Raw genomic sequence first — 22785 nt, 5'->3', positions numbered from 1 at the left:
TGTGTGTAATTTGAGTGGTTGTTTTTGTCAATTATGAGATGGAAACAACATACATGTATAAGATGTGGTGAGCTGGAAGTAAAGAACACTCAGTGTAGTAACTGTACTTTGGTAAGTAAGTACAATATTAGGCAACAAGGTAGGGAGGCACAAAAGCAACATTTTTAAAAAGTCCCTTGTTTCTTTCTCAATTATCGAGGCTGTAGGGAATAACAGATGATAAAAATATCTTATTATACTTGTCACTTGGTCCTGAGAGACCAGCACCCAGGTCCAGGCAAAGCAGGGTGATATAAGCCAGGTCACTGAGGGGGCAGTGCTCAACCCTCTGGCAGACAGAATGCAGGCAACAGAAATCTCCATGATCTGGGACAGGTACAGGTTTTAACTGTGGTTTTCTTATTTCTATTTTAGATTTCTTTAGCTTTTTATCTGTATTTATCTGGCAGCATTTTATAGAACTAATGAAGGGTAAGAAATATTATACAAACTTTTAGTTACTTCTATCAATCTCATTATTTTAAAGACATTCATAAATGGCAAGGAAGAATAAAATGTGAGTATTATTTATAAAGGTGATTGGACATTTTTTGTTTTTACTATCTTACATGTACTTTTACATATTTTATAAGTATTTCTCATTTGAAGTAAAGCTTTTTTTAAAAAAATATGTCTCTACAAGCACAAATATTTGGACAAGTTCAGACAAGGTGTTTATAGAGACCTGCATGAGGATGACCACATCATTTTTCAGACGTAATTCTTTGTCCTTTCTACATTTCTCATTTTCTCATATCCCCACACAATAAAAGAGGTCATGTATTATATTATATATGATATGCATGGTTTGTGTGAAATATAACAGCAGAACATAGAATTTAATTGGCCTTACCAATACCAAGTCTTTTTAACCAAAGGATTGCACACTTCAGGAATTCTCAAGAAGAAGGGAATCAAGAACACACTTGAGCCATTTTACAATTTCTAAGGAATTGAATGAGGCCCAATTCACACCGAGATTGTTCTGAGGTTACAGGACTATGGACACATGAGAACATTACCTTGTATCTTGCACATTTGATTGTTGGTAAGTAGATTAAGTGGTTTCTAGCAGATTAGAGTAGAGGGTCTCACACAGTAATCCACATTTGCCTTTGGGTCACCTGTGCTACCAGGATGCCGATTATGGGGTCCCACAACACATCCCCCAAGCAGTTCTGTCTGAGGGTGCATGGTAAGCCCTGCAAGTTCCAGTGTGTGCACTCTAACCTATCATCCATGGTGACCCCTCCATCTTCTTCTCTAGAGAACCTCAGCTGTTCTGGGAGTCCTGGATCACAGACTCTCTTTATCCCTTGTTGACTGAGGCTGGATAGGACAAGGGCATAATGGGAAAGTGGGGACACAACACATCAAGAAACAAGATGGTGATCTGTCTGCTTTACAGTATTGGATAATGAGGGAAAAATCAAGAAATGTATTTGTTATGTGCATCTCTCACTTCAATATGCTTTTTATTACAGAATATAACAATACTTATACTACATCAAGAACAAAAACAACCTTGTAATTAGATATGGTTTATCTGAATCAAATTATTCTAAGAACAACTCTATCAACTCTGAGGACATCAATTTCTTAATCTATAAGACAAAAAATACTATGTAGTTAGGTATGAAAATTATTTATTTTGTATCAAAGTGTGCTACCTATTCTATATAAGCTGGATTATTATCATTTTATCAATTCACATTAAATTGGAAATATTGCGGAGAGTCTGTTTACTTAAAGAGAATGTGCATTGTTGAGCTCTTTTTCTAAGTGCTGAAAAAGAGAAAGAACCAGCAGTGTAACTGCTAAGACAGGCAGATGATTTGCCCTTCACTTGCATTTCCTTCCTCCACAACCAGGGATTTCCAGACCTGAGTGATGGCCAATGAGAACTGCACCGTGTTGACAGACTTCATACTCTTAGGACTCTCTGGCAGGCGGGATGTGCAGCAGGGACTCTTTGTGCTCTTTCTGCTGGTTTATAGCATCACTGTGATTGCCAACCTAGGGATGGTCCTGCTGATCAGCATGGACCCCCAACTACACAAGCCCATGTATTATTTCCTGAGCAATCTCTCATTCAGTGATGTCTGCTACTCCTCCTCTGTCTCCCCCAAGATGCTGGCTGATTTCTTCTCTCAGCCAAAGAAGATTGAATATAATTTATGCATGCTACAGATGTTCTTTTTTAGTGTTTTTGCAGATGTGGACTGTGTCATGCTGTCTGTCATGGCGTATGACCGTTATGTAGCCATTTGTAATCCACTTCTGTATACTGTTACCATGTCCAGGAGAGTGTGCATCCAGCTCATGGCCACTGCCTACACTGCAGGTTTTGTGGTTACCACCATCATTACATATTGCACAACTCGACTGTCATTCTGCAAGTCCAATATCATCAATCATTTTTTCTGTGATTTGCCACCCTTACTAACCCTCTCCACCTCAGACACAACCACCATTGAAATAGCAATGACCATTTCCTGTAGTTGTATTGTGGGGTCCAGCCTCATCACTGTCCTCCTTTCCTACAGCTACATCATCACTACCATCCTTCTCATGAAGTCAGCCGCAGGCAGACACAAAGCCTTCTCTACCTGTGCCTCCCACTTAACTGCTGTGGCTATATTTTATGGGACACTCTTTTTCATTTATTTCCGACCTAGTTCCAGTTACTCCATGGATACTGACAAAGTAGCCTCTGTTTTCTACACAGTTGTCATCCCCATGTTAAACCCACTGATCTACAGTTTGAGGAATCAGGATGTGAAAGGTGCCCTGAAAAAAGTATTTGGCACTAAATTGTGCACTGGGTGAAAGTGTCTTCAGTTGAAAAGGTTTTATTTGCAGATGTTGACAGCTAAAGTTTACGGACATTGGCACAGTTTTCTGTAGTCTCACAAATACAATTCTAGATATTTCCTTACCCACTTTTGTGCCTAAACTGAATGTGAAGAATTAGTCATCATGAATCTTTATCTCTTTGAACTAGAGGAAAGAAGTAATAGGTTTAGTCTACTGTTTTGCAAAGAGGATGTTTTTGTACCACTCTCCTCTCTTCATCAGTGTATATATCCCAGAGTGATATGGGCATAGTACCATCTTCCTCCATGTTTAAAGTTCCAGTTTTTTAAGCAATGGTTTTAATAAACTAGCTGAGCCAGAAGGGAGTTTTAATAGTTTAAGTTAGCTTTCATTTTCTTCTTCCTCTGTACTTGTATCATCCTATAAATTTCCCATTATAAGACTTCGAAGTAATAAGTAGTAAATGAATGAATAAGAATAAGTTAAATTTCTTCTGCTTTAGATCAGAGTTCCATAAATGCAAGGCTCTTGTCTTTCTTGTTTACCGGTATTTCTACTTTGTCATTTACAATGCTCATTTTCAGGATGCCATTCATAAACATTGATTGAATGAACAAAAGCAAGTCCTCTGCAAGACAGATGTAAAAAGCAGCCTTTGTGAATGAAGAAAGAAAATAGCTTTCTTTTGTTTTATTTTAGCATGCTCATTTTACACAGAATTCACCTCTACTTCTTCTTTGCCCAAGGCTGAGTAAGTGCCAGGGACACAGATCATGTCATGTAGACAACTTCTCAGATCCTCTATTTCTGATCACTCTATCCCAGGGGTCAGCAGGATCAGCACCTCTATAATCATGTGGCACATCATAGCCTTCACATCAGACTCTGGATTTTCCCCTTGCCCTCACTCTGGGGAACAGATACATACCCTTGACAACTCTACAGAAACTGAATGAACAATGCTTGGGGGTCTAGGACCTTGACCTTCTCTGATAGTCACTATCCCCTTAATGTAGAAAGTGTGCTTAATGTATATTACTTTATCTTCCTTTACAACATGTTCATAGCCTTATACTAATTAACATTTTTGAAACATGAAATTCCCAATTGATATAGTTTAAGTTGAAGAGTTATTAAGAAAAATTTATGTTCGATGGAGAAAAAAACACAACCAAGTATTATTTACATTACTATTCCAGTTGTAATGCCTTAAATTGGTTCTCTTTCAATCTGTGAAATTAACTGAAACCTTAGTCTAAACACAATTTAATAGTGCTCATTTCTTAGTGGTTTGATGTTCAGTAATGCTAAGATCTATTTTAATACCTTAAGATGATTGTACTTGGTATTTACATTATTATTGAATAACAATTAATACTGTTATAAAAACATTATACAATATTGTGTTCTCAGAATATTCATTTAACTTTAAGGTTGTCTTTTTATAAAAAAAAAAACCTGGAGGATCTCTCTTCTTCATGGAAGACAGAAAAATGGACTGCACAAGACTTTTCATTTAGGTCCTTTTCTCTTTATACACATGCACACACCCCTCAAACATATAAAGTGTGCTTCATGTACGTTCTTCAAATGTCATAAGAATGAAACAACACACTTCTCACCTTGGTTAAATGTCCCATTCTTAAGTCACAAGCCACTGTCTCCTTTCAGCATTGTACTTATATCATTCTGTTATTATATCACCATCTCCTATATGACATTGTGAGTGTTCTTAGCTCAAGGACTGAGCATTCCATGTCTATTATCCAAAGCACCTGCATGGTGTCAGTGACACAAAATGACAAAACAGACAAATATATGCTAAAATAAAGTACTTGATAACATTTTATCTCTTGTTAGATGTCACCAAAACAAGTGTCAGGGTGTAAGGCTTGGCAATACATATTTCATCATTCTCCAGAAAGTACATAAATGGCTGTGGATGCTAAGGTAATGGATCTGTAAAGACCTACATATGACTTACACTCTAAGTAAAGAGCATTCATATTTGAACATTCCTCAGATTTGTCTGTTTCATCTACCTCTGCCCATTTCCACAGGAAATATATTATGAGCAACAGTATAGTAGAATACATTGTATTTTTTAAAGCATTATGCAAAAACATATATTTTATAAAAGACCATACTCACAGGATGGGTGAAAGTGGATGAGAGTATACGGATAATAAATGGTAATGAAAAAATACAATGAAAATGAACTATTAAAAATGTCCTCATACAAATGAACTACATTAGCAGGATCAGCTTTTAATGGCTGTTAATTTCTATACTCTGTTGAATATCCACTGGTCTAACAAGAGAAAAAATATCAGAGCACACATTTACTGAGTCATTACTCATATAATTTGTATGCTAAGAATTCTGAGAATGTTGAAAAACATATCTATACCCATATAGATTAGATATATAAAGTGATAGATTTCAAATACATACATACATGTATTTGTAAAATACAGAAATTTTGTACCAGGGGAATTCAATGTTATACAATTAAAGAAGAGAAGTTATACTACCCCACAAAATGCCACTTTAACATACAGATTACTTTGAAATACAGTTACTCAAGAAAGCTGCTCTCTTGTCATACATTGGAGACAACATGAGTCCCTTGGTTCACACATCCTTTGCATTTATTCTGAAGCACTGTCATAAAAATTGTTCTGAATCATTTTGTCTGTAGTCCCCTCCCCTGCATAAGCTAACCTGCACAGACACATCATTTACTGAGTGGCATCTCTCCACATAGGGCAACTAATGGACATGGTTTCATCACATCATCATCTCCTACTTTTTCACACTTTTCTCATTCTTAAATCCACTTTATTACTGGGAGGAGGAAAACATTCTCTTTAAGGGCGTCTGACCTGACTTCCGTGTCCACCCGTTAGTTGAGTCCTCTCCTAGTATTAGTAAATTTGACTCAGTTCCACATGAAGGTCATCCTTATGCTGAACTGTTGATTTACAACTTGACAAACAAATACATAAATGACACCACTAAGAAAGCCTCAGGACTGAAGGTGGATTTCTTGTGAGATACAACTTTCCAAGATGCATCTAATTCCCTACTCACGAGCTCTGACAGACAACCCACAACAGCCTTACCAGGACACACACACAGTCTCTCACAAGAATTTCACCAAACACTCGTTTTTCACATAGTCCAATGCAGTTTATAGCCCCAAAGTATAAGAAAACATTTAAAATTCTTAAAATTGCTGCTTAAAGTTAACTTGGCAATGGACTGTAACTGGTTGTCTTAAAAGATATAGTAAATACCTCAGAAAACTGTGTGGTAGTGCATGTGTGTGTGATCATGTGTAGATTACCCATTGACAAAGGTAGATCATTGGATGAAGGAAGAAGTCAGATTACCTTAATTCATATGCCAGCTCTGTGCCCAGATACTGAGTGGCACTTTGAATAAATTATTTAATTTTTCTATTCCTCACTTAACTCTCTGTAAAATGGGGAGACCATAGTACTTGTCATTGATTATCACATGATTAACTAACTGAAGTTTGAGAAGACTACCTAAGCCATTTGATGCACTTCATCAATGTTCATCATATATATAGTCTATGACCCAAATAACAATCTTAGAATTATCCTCAATGGAAACCAATGAATATGTTCACTCCAACACATGTCCAAAATATTCACCACTGAATTATTTACAACAGTATGAAAGAGAAAACAACACAGCTTTTCTCAACACATTATATCAGGAGTTGACAATCTTTTTCTTAAAGGAACAAGTAGTGCATTTTTTAAAGATTTGTAGGCTATAAAATTTTTCCACAGCCACTGAGATTTGCTTCTGTTTCATAAAAGAAAACATCAATAATATACAAAGAAATGGTGCATCCAAAGCTTCAATTAAGCTTTATGAGCTGTAGTTTGCTGACCCATGGCCCAGGTTTGGCACATTACTGCATGATGAGTTTCTACGTTGGAAAACTACACAGATATGAAAATTAATGAACTGCTTCCACATACAACAGCATAGAGAAACTATATAAACATAGTGTTGAGTGAAGCAAGCCAGACAAAGGTGTATAAAAAATTGTATGACTTGATTACTGTATACCTCAAAAACATACAAACCGATCTAGCATACTGGACATCAATTTGTGATGGGTGTGGGGAGAATTTCTGAGATGCTAGTGATGTTCTTTTTCTTTTGGCCTCATTCTGTGTGCACACACCAATATATTTTTTCCTCGGCCACCTCACTTTCATTGACTTCTGCTACACAACAGCAAACAGCAACTGGATGCAGAATGCTGGTAGGTTTCTTTGCCAAGATGCCAATTCCCTTCTATGGCTGTTGTCTGCAATTCTTCATCTTCTGCATCTTTGCAGAGTCTGAGTGTCTAAATCTGGCAGTAATAGCCCTTGATGGACACAAGGCCACTAGAAACCCTTCATCTTTACATTCTCCATGTCCAGTGGAGTGTGCACCCTGTTCATGGCTGGGGAACACATGATGGGAATTATAGATACTTCAATAAATACAATGTTAATGTGCTGCTTATGTTCCTGTGGGTCAAATGAGATTAACCATTTCCTCTGTGATGGCGCACCTCACCTACTGCTATATTGATGAGATTCTCACGTGAATGAGTTGGTGATATTCACAATTTTGGGCTTCATTAGGATGAAGGATGTTTTGTGCCAACTGTTATATATCCTAGCACTAATGAAGAGCAACTCTGCTGAGGGGAGGTTCTAACCTTATTCCAGCTGCACCTTGTACTTAACTGTGGTGGTAATTTCCCAGGGGACTTGATCTTCATGTAGTTTAGGCCAAGTTGTTCCTCCTTCATAGATCAAAACAAAATGAGCTCATGGTTTCACACTCTTGTGATGCCCATGCTAAACCATCAGACTTATGACCTGCAGACCAAGAATGTGAAAGAGGACCTGGGACAACTTAGAAACAAAAAATGGCTCCATTGAAAAATTATGTTCTGGGATATAAAGGTGTGCATGTGTGTGTGTATACACACATATGTATGTATATATAATCACCCAAAGTTACATATACTATGTTGCAAAAAGTTGAACTGTTTTTGATTCATTTTGTATGAACCAGTAACTATTTCAGGCACAGCAAAATGTGTCGTTTCCAACATACTCCATGCTCTCTTTTATGTTTGAATGTATACATGGTACTCTCTATTTGTACAAATGCTGTGGAATTCTACTTACCAATTTTATTGCATTGATCTTTTGTTTGTACATTAAGTTAATTTTTCAAAACTTACTGACAGTTTCCAAAGTGTCTGTTGCATTTCTATGTCAGGTTATTCCACAGCAACTCCTGCACATTTTGCAATGATGAAGCTTATCATCTGCTGGAAGTGACAAATTTTGATACATGATCATTTGAATTACTTATAATAAACTAAAACTATGCCATAAAGAAAAAAGCGTAGGCACTATATATCCAAAGCATATTGATCAAATAGAAGGAAGAATAAATGTGCTTCCTCATATGAACACAATTACCTGCAAAACAAAAAGATAAGTGGAAATTAACTGAGAGCTTCGAGTAGTTAGAAAAGCATCCTGGGCTGATGGCTCTGCTAGTGGAGTGGCCTTGAGTTGGAAAAACTATCTCATTTCTCTGGGATTTAAGAGCTTAGCCACCAGTGTGGCTAAGGTATGAAAAGCAAAGGGGTCTGGCCTCCTGAGTCAATCCCTGTGCTGCAATTCACAATCCATTGGCTTCCTCCAGGGGCTGTCCTTCCCTCCAGCCCTCTCTAAACTGGTCCATACAGCATCATGTGCCTTAGGAAATTGTGGCTTAGGAATCTATGACTCTGTTTCCTAGTCATTGTCATCAAGGTGGGATTTCAAGTACTCTGAGATTCAGGACTGTGCTTTCTAATGCTTTATCCAAGCTCTAGCACAGCACCTGAAAGAAAGGTATCAAACATGTTCACTGTTACTGAATGTTTGTACATCTAAGGCAGAAAAAATTCCCTGACAGCCTAGTATGTTCCTTCAATTCATTTTTTGTTGCTTCTATGCAAAAACATAAAGTGGTTGTGGATGCTAAAATAAGGGAATATTAAAGACATACAGATAAATTGTTTGAAAAATAAATAAACCAAACAGCATTTACCAAGATATTTGACAATATCACAAACCTCTGCTCTACTTTGTTGATGATCAAAGCACTGGAAGTGTCTTTTCTAGCAAACTGGGACAAGGATATGAATTTGAAGGGTCACACAAGAAGCAAGGGCAATGTTAAATATTTACACAAACCAGAAATCATCACTTTCTTAATGTCCTTACAAAATGCCTTTGAGTAAAAATGATAGGGGACTAAGGAGTTGGAAAATTTTAGTTTAAGGCAAATAGTTAAAATCCTAGTAAGTAATGCATCTATTAAAGCTATTGTTTCAGAAACTACAAATAGATAAGGCCCATCCTGGTTCCTGGGAGGGACACCCAACCTGCTGGGGCACTGTCAAAGACCACCACCCACGGGACAAGTAGAGGCATCTGCACCATTCTGTTCCAGGGGGGAACAGACAACCACCCATCCCTGTGAGCAGCTAACTGCCCCATAAGAATGCTAACGTTTCTTTCACCTAATGCTGCCTGATTTTCAAAACCCCTTACTGCACCTTGTTCCTTCCCTGTTGAAAAAATGTGGGCTTGGAAAGAAAATGTAAGACACTTTTATTAGGGTGCAAACCACCCTTCTTCTCAGATTCCTGTATATCTGAATAAAGCGCCAATAAGAATTCAATCCCTGTTTCTACTTACTGGGTTTTCCACATGACAGGCAACAGGAACATGCTGTCTTTTCCAATTTAAAAACATTTCAGCCTGCTAGGAAAATCCAAAGAGGACAATGAGACTGCTTTGTTGTTAAGGAGCTATTATTTCTGAGATTCTGAAACACAGTACAGTAGAAAAACAATAGGAGATGCTTCATGTGGTAATAATGGGTCGATTTTAACCCATGGCTTTGGAAATTTTACCTCTGGATGGGTCCTGTCTTGAACAGCAACATGGCAGGAGTGCAGCTGGACTAGACTAAAGCCCAAGCAGAGGTGGGTGTCTACCCTACAAGCACAAAGATAATAGCATTGAGGTAGCACACCAGCCCCCTATAAGACAACCAAAATTTATTTAAATTTAGATTTCATATGCTTGTAACTACTATAAGCAGAGATAAATCTAATGTGTGAACTAAGAACTAAAAAGCAGGGAGAAAGTAGAAGATTTTAGTAATTCTAATGGTCTGTTTCTTGTTCTGGATACTGATTGCTAGGATACTTTTTAAAACACGTTGTATACTTACCACTTAAGCATTTTCTGTGTGTACATGCTGTGCCATGACTCACTTAAAGAGCAGCTGCCATGAGAAAGATTCTTAATATCAATACCAAGTATCTGTTTGAATGTGGAAGGCAAATACCTCCCACTCACTCATGGAAGTCAGAACTGGCTTTCAATTTTGGAAAACTATATGGCAGTTTTCTGTTGTAGCTGGTCCTAAAATCCCACCAGTAGTTTTGTACCCAATAGAAATGTAGCTGGAAAAGTCACCGGCTACCTGACACTACCAAATATATAAGCAATGACAGTGATTGAATCTTTATGGGCGCTTTAATCATAGAACTGGCGATATGAGCAGATGATAGGTTCATACCCTAACAAATCATCTTTCCTTCTCTTTCTTGGCCAGAATTTTTATAAGGTGGGGGTGAGTGCATAAACAAGGAACAGTGAGGGTTTTGAAATTCATAGGATTAGATGAGCTAAACTTCAGCATTCCTGTTCTGTGCAGTTAGCTGTTTGCAGGACAGGCTGGGGGTTTGCTCTCCCTGGAACACAAAAGGTCCAGATGTCCCCAGGCAGTAATCTTCTATCAGTGCCCCAGGAGGCCAGCTGTTTTCCCAGGAGCCAGGATGGGCCTTATCTGCAGTTTCTGAAAGGAAAGCTTTAACATACACATTACTTGCTAGACTTATAACTTTTTACCTTAAGCTAAAATTTTCCATGTCTTCAGTCCCCAATCAGGAATAAGAAAGTATGTACATGCAAGGGTTGTACGAAAATCATCAATGTAGCATTGTTTGAGATTTGACAAAAATATGTAGTATGATTATTCATTGGAATACTGCATAGCAAAGAAAATGAATAAACTGTCCTCTCATGCAATGGGTGTGGGAATCTCCTGTACATAGTACTGAACAAAAGGATGCAGACATGAGACAATAAAAGCAGAATGATTGTAATTCTGTATGCTTTATAAAAACATACTCAACTATTAACCATTTTGGCATTTATTGTGTTAAGGTCCACAAAGAGTCTTCGAAAGGCTAGTTTTCTGATTTTTCTTCACGGCTTGGATGCAGGGACATAACTTTCAAAAATCTACATTTAAAAATATACATATATATATCTTTAAAAATTTTTTCAAAAAGCAAAAATTATTTACTATGAGATTGTAGGCAATTGTCTAATTTCTGTTTTAGATTTCTCTAATTTTTATCCTTTTTGGACTGAAAGTTTGCTATGAAATTTATTAGATATTCCAAATCTCTAACAGTTTCTTATATACAAACATTTTCAAAATATTATTGTCAAGTTAACAAAGAATACAACTTCCATAAACTATTTCATTAAGTGATTGTCTTTTGTCACCAGGAAGTACTAGCTCACATATATATCAGAAGAATTTTTTGCAGCCTTCACTCACCACTTCCCTTGTCCCTGCACCAGGAAGCCTCACTGAACTGGTTTTCCTTGGAGGCATTGTCAGGTGCTGCCCTTTGTGATAAGGACCCATGCCTCAGGGCCACACAGCCATTTTCTGGGAGAAGGAGATTATGAGAAGACTGGTCTCTAGGCAGTACTGTGTTGGGGGCACCTGTGATACCAGGAAAACTCTGTAGATATAGAATATTTTTCTCTCTTGTTTGCCCTAAAACCTTAAATTGTGTTGTGAATCTTCCCCTCTCAACTCATACTTAAAGAAAGACATTCTATTAGAACATAAAACCTTTGGGAATGAATTTAAACTACCTACTTTTTGACAATATGTTGCTCTCCATACTCCGGATGTCATAGGGAATGGGAGTTACACTACACAGGTCCCCGTTTTATGAAGATGACCTTTGGATCCTGCTTGAAGGGAGTCTTGCCTGAGGCAGCTGGCATCCCTGGAGACAGGGAGCACCTGAGGGGAAAATGAGTGTGGGGAGGAATCTGAAGAAGGTGACAAAGGAGGACTCCACCTCCTCCACATATACACCAGAGAAATAAGACAATGGTTAGAGCTCTTCCATCCCACAGGTACAGCACCCTCTTGTGTTTAGCTGGTGGAAATATTCTTAGGTGGTTTTTCAACACACCTAGTATTTTTTTTAAGTCGGAAGTTCTTTGTCAGTCATTCTGCCTGTAAAAAATAACATATGACAAAACACATACTTAATTATATCTGCCACATATTCCTGAGAGACCATGTTCAACGCCCAGGGACCAGACGTGGACTTGGTGATATAACCCAGCTCTGTCGGGAGGCTGGGCTGAAACCTGCTGCAGACAGACTGGATGGAACATGGAAGTCAGTGCACCGGGACGGGGCAGGGGCTCGCTGTTTGTCTGGTTTCTGTTTTAGATTTCTCTAATTTTTGTCTTCCTTGGACTGAATTTGTGCTATGAAAGCTATAGAGGATATAAAAGGTTATAGAAAATTTTAATGATTTTTATCAATCTAATTACTTTAAAAATGTATACATAAATGGCAGGATATACAATAAAATGGAAGCATAGATTGAGGAGCTGGGAGGATTTTTTGTTTTTAATCTCTTACCTGTACTTTTCATATTTTTAATTACTGTCAGTATGAATATTTTATTTATTTATTTATTTATTTTATTATGTTATTACATTGTTCCATTCACCTCCTTTATTTCCCTTCTACCCTCACACCCCCTCACACCCCCATTCCCCCTACATCCACCTTTAGTTCATGGCAATGGGTCATATATATAAGTTCTTTGACTTCTCCATTTCCTATATTTTGTATATTTTTAAAAGAAATATTTCCTTTTTTTTCAAGATGTGTCTAAGGGAAGAGATATTCAAATCAGTTCATGCCAGATGTTTGGGGAATGGCATACTGATCACTACATCATTATACAGATTTTCTTTTTCTGTTCTCCTAGCTTAAACTCCACTGTCACTATATTCTCACAGAACAGAAGGGGTCACATATGACATACATGATATATTGATTGGGTAAATTGTAACAGTGGGACATAGAACTCAATTAACCTCCTGAGACCAATTTAAAGCAAAGAGAGGCAAATTTCAGAGCTACTCAAGGAAAAGAGGAATCAAAGAAAACACTAAGAAATTTCCTCAGAATACTAAACACGGAACTGCCTTTTAACCCAGCATTTCCATTGCTAGATTATATCCTAAAAATCCTGCAACACCAATTCAGAACAACCTATATATGCCAATGTTCACAGCAGCACAATTTACAATAGTCAAGTGCTGTAAACAGCCTATGTGCCCATCAGTAAATGAGGGGATCAAAAAACTGTGGTACATTTACACAATGGAACACTACACAGCAGAAAGAAAGAAGGAACTCTCACCATTTACAACAGCATGGATGGAATTGGAGAATATTATGCTGAGTGAAATAGGCAAAGCAGGGAAAGACCATCTGCTCTCACCTCTACACAGAACCTAACCAACAAAACAAAGTGGGAAAATAGAAACAGATACATGGAAATAAAGAAGAACCTGACAGTTACCAGAGAGGATGGGAGAGGGAGAAGGGGAATACTAGTGGGAAGAATGGTAAGGGTCAAGTCAAGGAACATGTATCAAGGACCCATGGACAAAGACAACTGTAGGAAGGAGAGATAGTGGAAGGTGGGAGGTGGGTAGAGCAGGGGAAAGTAATGGCGGGGGCGGGGAGGATGGAGACAACTGCACTTGAACAACAATGCAAAAAACAACCCAATGAGCAGAACTCACCAGAATTTTCAGTTGCAATCTTTTCTCAATCTTATGTTCTACCTTTAAACTAAGCATAAATAGAAGGCTTTAAAAAAAAGAAAACAATCTTATCAGGAGGTGTGGGTTACTGACCCAATTAATTTAAGAACTATTGCTTCAGCTATGAGAACATCAATGTCTTAATCCCTAACAAAGGAGCAACAGAAACTATCACAAATACTACATAGGTTGGTATGGAAATAGCATGACTTAATATAAAAACTGTGCCAAAAACTTGGTAGAATGCTATGTAAATGTAAGAGATATTTTCACTAACATTTATTCTATTTACATGACATAGCATGTATTTCCAAAGAGTCAGATTTCCTCATGGAGTTCTACCCTTCTTTACTGCTTTTTCTAATTACTGAAAATTATTTAAAAAAAAAAACAGCAATTTATCTAATAAGACAGATAACGTTAACACTGCACATCCATTTCCTTCCTCCACAAGCAGGGATTTCCAGACCTGAGTAATGGCCATTGAGAACTGTACTGTGTTGACAGACTCCATACCCTTATGACTCTCTGGCAGGCGGGATGTGCAGCAGGGGCTCTTTGTGCTCTTCCTACTGGTTTATGGCATCACTGTGATTGCAAACCCAGGGATGATCCTGCTGATCAGCATGGACCCAAGACTCCACATGCCCATGTATTATTTCCTGAGCAATCTGTCATTCAGTGATGTCTGCTACTCCTCCTCTGTCTCCCCCCAAGATGCTGGCTCATTTCTTATCTAAGCAAAAGAAGATTGCATATAATTTATGTGCTGTTCAGATGTTCTTTTTTGGTACCTTTGCAGATGTGCAATGTGTCATGCTGTCTGTGATGGCATATGACCGTTATGTAGCCATTTGTAATCCACTTCTTCATACAACAGCCATCTCTGGAAGGGTCTGTACCCAGCTTGTGGCCATTGTGCACATCCAAAGTCTGGTGTACTCTGCAATCCTCATTTATTGCACAATTCAATCGTCATTCTGCAATTCCAATATCATCAATCACTTTTTCTGTGTCTTCTCACTCTTACTATCCCTCTCCACCTCAGACACAACTATCAATGAGGTAGTGATGTGCACTTCCAGTAGCTGTGTTCTGGGGTTCAGTATTGTCACTGTCTTCCTCTCCTACAAGTACATCATAAATACCATCCTTAGAATGAAATCAGCCAAGGGCAGACACAAAGCCTTCTTTAGCTGTGCCTCCCACTTAACTGCTATGACTATGTTTTATAGGACACTCCTGTTCATGTATTTCTGACCCAGCTCAAGTCACTCCATGGACACAGACAAAGTGGCCTCTGTTTTCTACACAGTTGTCATCCCCATGTTAAACCCACTGATCTACAGTTTGAGGAACAAGGATGTGAAAGATGCCCTGAAAAAAGCAGTTGGCACTAAATTATCTTCTGTTGAAAGCCATGTTTTCATCCAAAGTGTTTATTTGAAGATCCTGAGAGCTAAAGTTCAGGTATTTCATATACATTAGTATGGGTTCACCAGTGCCTGATTATATGTATTTTTCATTACTTATCATTGTACCTAAATTAAACATAGGGACCAGTCATTAATGATCTTAATTGATTCATGTATTTGATATACATTATTATTTTTTAAAAAATTTGATTTATTTAATTTTAGAGAGGGAAGGGAGGGAGAGAGACAAAGAGAGAGAGAGAAACATCAATGTGCGGTTGCTGGGGGTCATGGCTTGCAACCCAGGCATGTACCCTGACTGGGAATCGGACCTGCGACACTTTGGTTTGCAGCCTATGCTCAATCCACTGAGCTACGCCAGCCAGGGCCTATATACATTATTATTGACTCACTAGTGCCCAATGATAAATATTTTCCTTTACTTTTTATTGTTCTAAATTAAACATAGGGAACAGTTATTATTGATCTTAAGCTTCTCCCCAAGCTAAGGGAGACTAGTAATAGGTAAACTTCACTGTTTTTTCAGAGAGGATTTTATCCCTGCCTTCTTTATTCACAGGTAAGTCCCAGTGAGACATCATGGTCTGAGCAACCCCTCTACCCATGTCAATTCAACTCACTCTCCCAAGGTTCCATTTATTTAAACAATGGGTGCAATAAACTTGCTCATTCAGGGAGAGTTCATGGGTTAAAATAGGTGTGTTTGTCTTATTCTTATGTAATTGTGTCACTCTATAAATATTGCATCATAACACTTACAAGTATAAGCAGTAAATAAATAACAATTAAAAAAACCTTTGCCCTGAACTGAAAGTTTCATTTCTACATGACCCTTTCCATTTTCGTTCACAAACATTTCTACCTGCCTACTGAGAATGCCCTTCTTCCAGGATGTTTTTTGTTGAATCACTGAATGAGTACCCTCTGCAAAACTGAAGCAATAAACAGCCTTTGTAAATTTTTAAAAAAATACTGAGCTCCCTTCATTTTATTTTATTCTATGTTGTTATGTCCAACTTAGACAAAGATCATCACTTCTCCTTGTCTTTTAGCCTAGGCTGAATAAGTTTCAGGGACAGAGATCACATACAGAGAACTTACAGAATCCTCTATTCCTCATCGTTCTGCCCCAAATTTATTAACAAGTATCCAAAGGATCAGGAGCTGTAGATTCATACTGCACCTCAGAGTATTCACATCAGCATATGGATTCCCCTCCTTGCTTTCACTGTGGAGAACAGACATGACCTTATTGATAAGTGTACAGAAATGCATGAATGGAAGTTGGGCTTAAAAACACCAGGACCTCCTCAAGGTCACTAGAAAGGAAAACTCCATCTTGATGTGTGTATAGCTGCACGCTAGCTAAAACAAATTTTAAAAAATGAATTGCCCAATTGATACAGATTAAATTGTAAAGTCATAGTTATAAACAAAAATACATGTTCAGTGGAAAAATAAGGACAATAGTAGTATTCCATTTGTAATGATTTACACTTGCTGTCTATATTTCTGTGAAATAAACTGGAAGCATATTATAGACAACTTGAATAGTGGTCATTTCTGAGTATGTCATTGCTATTCTAATAGCTTAATTAAGTTAATTGCTTGTGTTGGTCTCCTGGCAGTCAATTGACAATTACCAAGTATGAAAAACAGAATACAGTTTCAGATTCCAATGAGTGCTTATTTTATTTTATGTTGTCAGGAAGGGAACAAGGAGACATTCTTTGCTGGGTCCAAAAGGACAGGGTACTGCATCATATAAGACTTTCTCTTTAGGTACTCATCCCTAGTGTTATCTGTGCCCAGTGTTATCAGTGTATGAACAGTGCTGAATGTCACATGCTTCCAAGCATGGTAGCATTTATAAGCATTAAACAGTACATTAAAAGCATTCAATTCTCAGCAAGAAAATTGCTTTCAATTACTGATTGAAAATTTTAAGACAACAATAATATTACTCTTACCTATATTCTTTTATAATATCAAATAATTTTGTTGTTGTTCATAGAATATTTAACACATCAGAACCTCTAATCATTGTCCAAACCCCTTTCACTCTCTACTACCTTATTAAAAACATACTAAATATATTCATATTTATAAAAGTGAAATCTCTTCATGATGTATAAATTTGCATTGGATTGTCATGATTCACATATATGTTTAGGGGGAAAATATACCATTTTCTGTTACATTTTTCTTTAAAGATACTGAAAGAATAGCTGTTACATATCATCAGCAAGTGGAATTTTTGTTCCTGTTTGTGTCTTACTTTCATTTTAAGGGAATGATCAAATGGCAGACAGGTTAGGATAAGAACTGGACTTTGAAGTGAGACACAACTGAATTCAAATCTGTTCAAATCCTTTCCTGTCCCCAGTAAATTCAATAAAAAGGAAAAAAAGGAGAAAAAAATCCTTTCTGCATTAACTGTGTAAGCTTAAAGCACTTAATTGTTTTAAGTCTCAGATTCCTCATCTTTTTATCACAGGCTTAATATATACATTATTAAAAGAAATATATATATATATATAATCTGACATTTGTGATTCTTGAAGAGAGTTTCTAATATCATACGGAGCCAACCATCTGCCTATCAGGAGCTAAGCCCTCCTGCAGAGGGAAGACACTGTGTCCTTGCTGGCCTCATGTCAAAAAGTGATGTCTCCAGGATCCACCTTCATCTGCAGTAGAGCCTGCTCACCCCACAGTCACATTCCTGTGTGCATCCTAGCCTCAGGGTATGTGGGGCTCTCTGGCATCCACCTCAGAACTTGTCTTTCCTGACCCTGCCTTCACTCTTAGAGCTGAGTGGAGGTTTTCCCATGGACACGCCATTCCCATGTGCTGGCAAAATCCCAGGACCCACTCTATTTGTCTAACCCCAGACCCCACACTGCCAAGAAATGAATTCAGATCATTAATCCCAGAGCTCCTCATTGCATGGTATTCTGTTTGTCCCTATCCCAAGGACTGTGACTGTAATGGCATAATTAGCTACAAAGGAACTAATATTTATCTGTTACAATGAAGTCCTGTACTCTGGACATTTTCTGCTCAGTATTTAGAAAAAATGAATTTGATTCTCCTCGTTCATAGGTTATCATCCCATTCTTCTCTGTTGAAACCCCACTTTGACCAGAGCCCTACCTCACCACTGATCTACATAGACATGTCCCCTTTTGGAAAGATAGCTTCCCTTGAAATAAAGGGTAGAGTAATCTACATTATAACCCAATATACATTTTCACTATCAGAAGGCTTCCCTCACTACTCCATCCTCTCTCCCTCTACTCAAACTCCCCTGAGGCTACAAGGTCTGTTCAGAATGTATCCAGCCATGGAATATGAAAAATAGAGACATTTATTGAAAAAGATGCAAGACATAAGAAACATTGGACAATAACAAGGACAAAGCATCTCAGTCCCCTTCAAAGTAGACACCTTGGAGCCTCCCAAAGTTCTCCCAATAGGCATCATCTACCCTGTCATATTTTCCTGAATCTCTTTGAGGTTCTGAAATCTCTTCCATTTCAAAGGATTTTAATTTTTGGAAAGTCCATAAGTTGCAGGGTGCCAAATCTAGGCTGGAGGGGTCTTAGTCACCTGGGTGATCAGATGTTTAGTCAAAAAACCCTTCAGGAGACATGATGCACTAGGGGGCACATTGTTGTGATGAAGCTGCCAATCACCATTGCTCATAGCTGCAGCCTTCTAAGTCATCCCAGTGTTTACCAAAGAAATGTTCAACTTAACATAAAATTTGTTGCAGATTCTTTGCTCTAGTCACTCAGTCATTTTGAATTCATGGCACACAGCACACATACTCACTCTATGGCATCCATCTACTGCCCCTACTGACTAGTGCAGGAAGTGGTCATTGTTCACACAGGTGCATTTTAGTGCACTCTCCTTGGCTGACAATTACATCAATGTTGCACAAACTGTTCTCTTTTTTATTAACAATGACTGGCCTTTTTCCAAGCATGCCTCATATACCTTCTTTCAATTTAAAGTCCTAACTACAGTAGGGTCCATTCCGCAGAAGACAACCAAACTGTCATCCCAACATCTGTAGTTTCTCTTCCCATCAATGGCTCCTGAGTATAGTCTCCTTCAGTAATTTTGTGTAACCAATCAGTGACACATGTGAAATCCTTAACTATAGTTCTTTATTTCTGCTCAGGCATTAATATCTCCAAACACAAGCACTACCAAGGATGAAGGGTCTATCTATAATAATCTAAGCAAATAGCTCTGTGGTAAAAATCTTGTTAGCAAATTTGTAAAATCAAAACATATATAATTCTCATGATATCTATAAGCCCGTGGTGCCATATAAAGAGGCAGCATACTCAACTGATCTTGATAACTTCTGTAGAAACACATTCTGAACTGTGGAGGCAATGACAACAGCATTCAGTCCAAGGGCTTCCTCCCATCTCACTCTACCTGTGGCCTTCAACAAACTGCTCTTTCTCTTTGGGCCTCAGGTTCCACTCTGTCAAATGAGGAGCTGAAACTGAATCATCTTAATTCTTTATTCAAGTTACCGCATCCTGGATTATATTAACATGGGTCTATCAGTGCACGTACCCACTGGGCATAACTGAGCAATGGCAGTTGGCTGGGAATACACTCATACCGATGGAATACATTACAGCTGTAGGCCAGCCGGACCTGACCTGGAACTTGCAGTGAGAGCAGACAGAGTTTGGGATGCAGGAGTCTCACCACCATCAAGCTGGTCTACTTCACAAGCCTTCAGTTCTGAATTTTTGTTTTGAGACAGTTTGTAAGAGTGAATATTCAACTTTGTTATTTGTCAGGAATATCAAACATTCCAAATAATGGCTACAGTTAAAGGAAAAGGTCCTGTTAGTTATTGATGATTATGTTCAACAAGGCAGTCACACAAGGGTTGTGTGTTATGGCCAAGTGGATTGACAGACCTCATAGAAAACTGTATGATGGTATTTATTAAATCTCAATCTTATATACACACACACACACATTTTCAACTCCTCGTTTTATATAGAAGATAAATGGGTGTTTGTGTCTACCAAAGGGCATTACCAGAGTGTTCACACTAAAATTATTGGAAATAACAAGAGAGAAAACAACTGTGCAGCCTCCCATGCTGGTTAAAGTAGATCAATAAATAGCAATATAGTTGTACAAAAGAATGCTCTACACCAGTGGGATCCATCTTTGAAACTGGATGCACAATGTGAACAAGTGTATAACTGCCTACAGCAGCACATGCTTTAGGTGTCTGCTTGTGCTTGGTTAAAAATTAAAAGACTGTGATAATAATAGAAAATGTAGTTATTCCTTTGGATGAAGTGACTAGTGACTTAAGAGGATTTCTGGTGCCTTGACCAGTGTAGCTCAGTTTGTTGAGTATCATATGCAAAATGAAAAGTCACCAGTTTGATTCCCAGTCAGGGTACAGGCCTGGGTTGCAGGTTCAGTCTCCTTCAGGGAGTGTACAGGAGGCAACTAACTGCTATTTCCCTCCCACAAAATGTTTCTCTCCCTCTTTTTCTCCATCTCATCCCCATCTCTGAAAACAAATCAATAAAATATTTTAGAAAATGATATCCTCAACTAGAAGGCTTTGGTGACTCTGGTAGTGTTCTATTTGTGGTTTTGGTCTTACTTACAAGGGCATTTATTTTAAATTTATGTAACTATATACTTATCATTTAAGTAATATCATGTATATTGCATATCAAAAAGTTTATCCAAAAAGGAAATCTATGTTTGCACCATTACATTCTAAGAAACTTCAGAAATTTATTGTTGTAAATGGTTTAGTTCCAGCATTGCCTTGTCTACAATAAATCCCAGTAAATTTTTGGAAAATAATTGAGCAACTTTTAAGGTATATTTCTGTGATAATATGTCACCCTACTTATAAATTATTACTGTATTTTTAAGCAAATATGTCTTATTCAAAATATGAGCATTTTCTTTTTTATTGATGTTCAACTACAGTTGTTTGCAATTTCCCTCTCTATTGCCACCTACATCACCCATCCCCTTCTCCCATTCTCCATCCTACCACCCTTTGACTTTGTCCATGTGTCATTTATGTATGTTCATTGATGACCCCTCCTCTATTTCATTCCATTATTAACTCCTCCCTTCCCTCTGGTTACTGACAGTTTGTACTTTATTTCAGTGTCTCTGGTTATATTTTTCTTCCTTGTTTGTTTTGGTGATTAGGTTCCTCTGTGGGTGAGATCTTAAGGTATTTGTCTTTGAACTCGTAACTTATTTCACTTAGCATAATGCTCTCCAGATCCATCCATGCTGTTCTGAAGAGTCCTTCTTTCTTTCTGCTGCATAGTATTCTATTGGGTAATTGCACCATAATTTTTTGATCCACTCATTTACCCATAGGCACTTAGGTTGCTTCCAGCACTTGCCTATTGTAAATTGTGCTGCTATGAACTTTTGGGTGCATCAGTTCCATTTAATTGGTGTTTCTGTATCCTAAGTGCATAATCCCAGCATGGAATTGCTGGATGAAAAGGCAGTTCCATTTTCAGTCTTCTGAGGAAATCCCTAGTGTTTTCCAGAGTGGCTAAAGCAGTTTGCATTCCCACAAACAGTGCACTGTTTCATTTTCTTCATAAGATCACCAGTACTTGTTCTTTGTTGATTGGTTATGTTGGCTATTTTGATGGGTGTGGAGCGGTATCTCACTGTGGTTTTAATTTTCACCTCTCTAATGCCTAGCATTCTTTCATGTGTCTCTGGGCTCTCTATATGGCCTCTTTGGAGAATTCTCTGTTCATGTCCTTTGCCCATTTTTTTAATTGGCTTGTTTTGCTTCCTGGAGTGGTATCCTGTCACTTCCCTATATCTTTTGGAGATCAAACCCTTGTCCTAGATATGTTTGCAAATACATTTTCTCATGTAGTAGGTTCCCTTTTCATTTTGCTGTTTTCTCTAGCTGTGCAGAAGCTTCTTATTTGATGAGGTCCCATTTGTTTATTCTTTCCTTTATGTCCCTTGCTCTAGGGGAGATGTAGGTGAAAATATTGCTGCCTGGAATATCTGAGATTTTCCTGCATATGTTCTCCTCTAGGACTTTCATGGTGTTGCCCTTTCTAATATTATTTCCAGGAACAAAGATATTAGTTAAGCTCATTGCCATTGGTGCCATTACCAAGCATAAACTTCCAGAAATGGAATTGCTTGGTCATAAAGCAGTTTCACTTTAATTTTTTTAGTTAACTCCATACTACTTTCCATGTGTCTGCAAGCTCACCAACAGTGCACAAGACACCCCTCTTCCCCATACCAAAAAATACAAATGGTTGTAAGAAAATTGTACAAACAACTATATGCTAAGAAATTGGACAATCAGGAGGAAATAGATAAATTCCTAGAAACATACCATCTTC

General features: G+C 37.9%; 1 protein-coding gene and 1 pseudogene across 1 annotated transcript; both read left to right on the top strand.

Moving 5' to 3' along the window:
• The first annotated feature begins 1836 nt into the window (after positions 1 to 1836).
• LOC114499051 (olfactory receptor 1020-like) lies at positions 1837 to 2868 on the top strand. Its single transcript, XM_028515009.2, has one exon. It carries the CDS (start codon positions 1930 to 1932, stop codon positions 2866 to 2868), a length of 939 nt encoding a protein of 312 aa, XP_028370810.1. The 5' UTR covers positions 1837 to 1929.
• Positions 2869 to 14551: 11683 nt separating this feature from the next.
• Positions 14552 to 15413, top strand: LOC114499050 (annotated as a pseudogene).
• Positions 15414 to 22785: the final 7372 nt, after the last annotated feature.

The sequence above is a fragment of the Phyllostomus discolor genome, chromosome 6 (genome assembly GCF_004126475.2).
Source record: "Phyllostomus discolor isolate MPI-MPIP mPhyDis1 chromosome 6, mPhyDis1.pri.v3, whole genome shotgun sequence".
Lineage (NCBI taxonomy): Eukaryota > Metazoa > Chordata > Mammalia > Chiroptera > Phyllostomidae > Phyllostomus > Phyllostomus discolor.
Note: the sequence above shows the minus strand (reverse complement) of the source record. Positions and strands in the feature narration are given on the sequence as shown.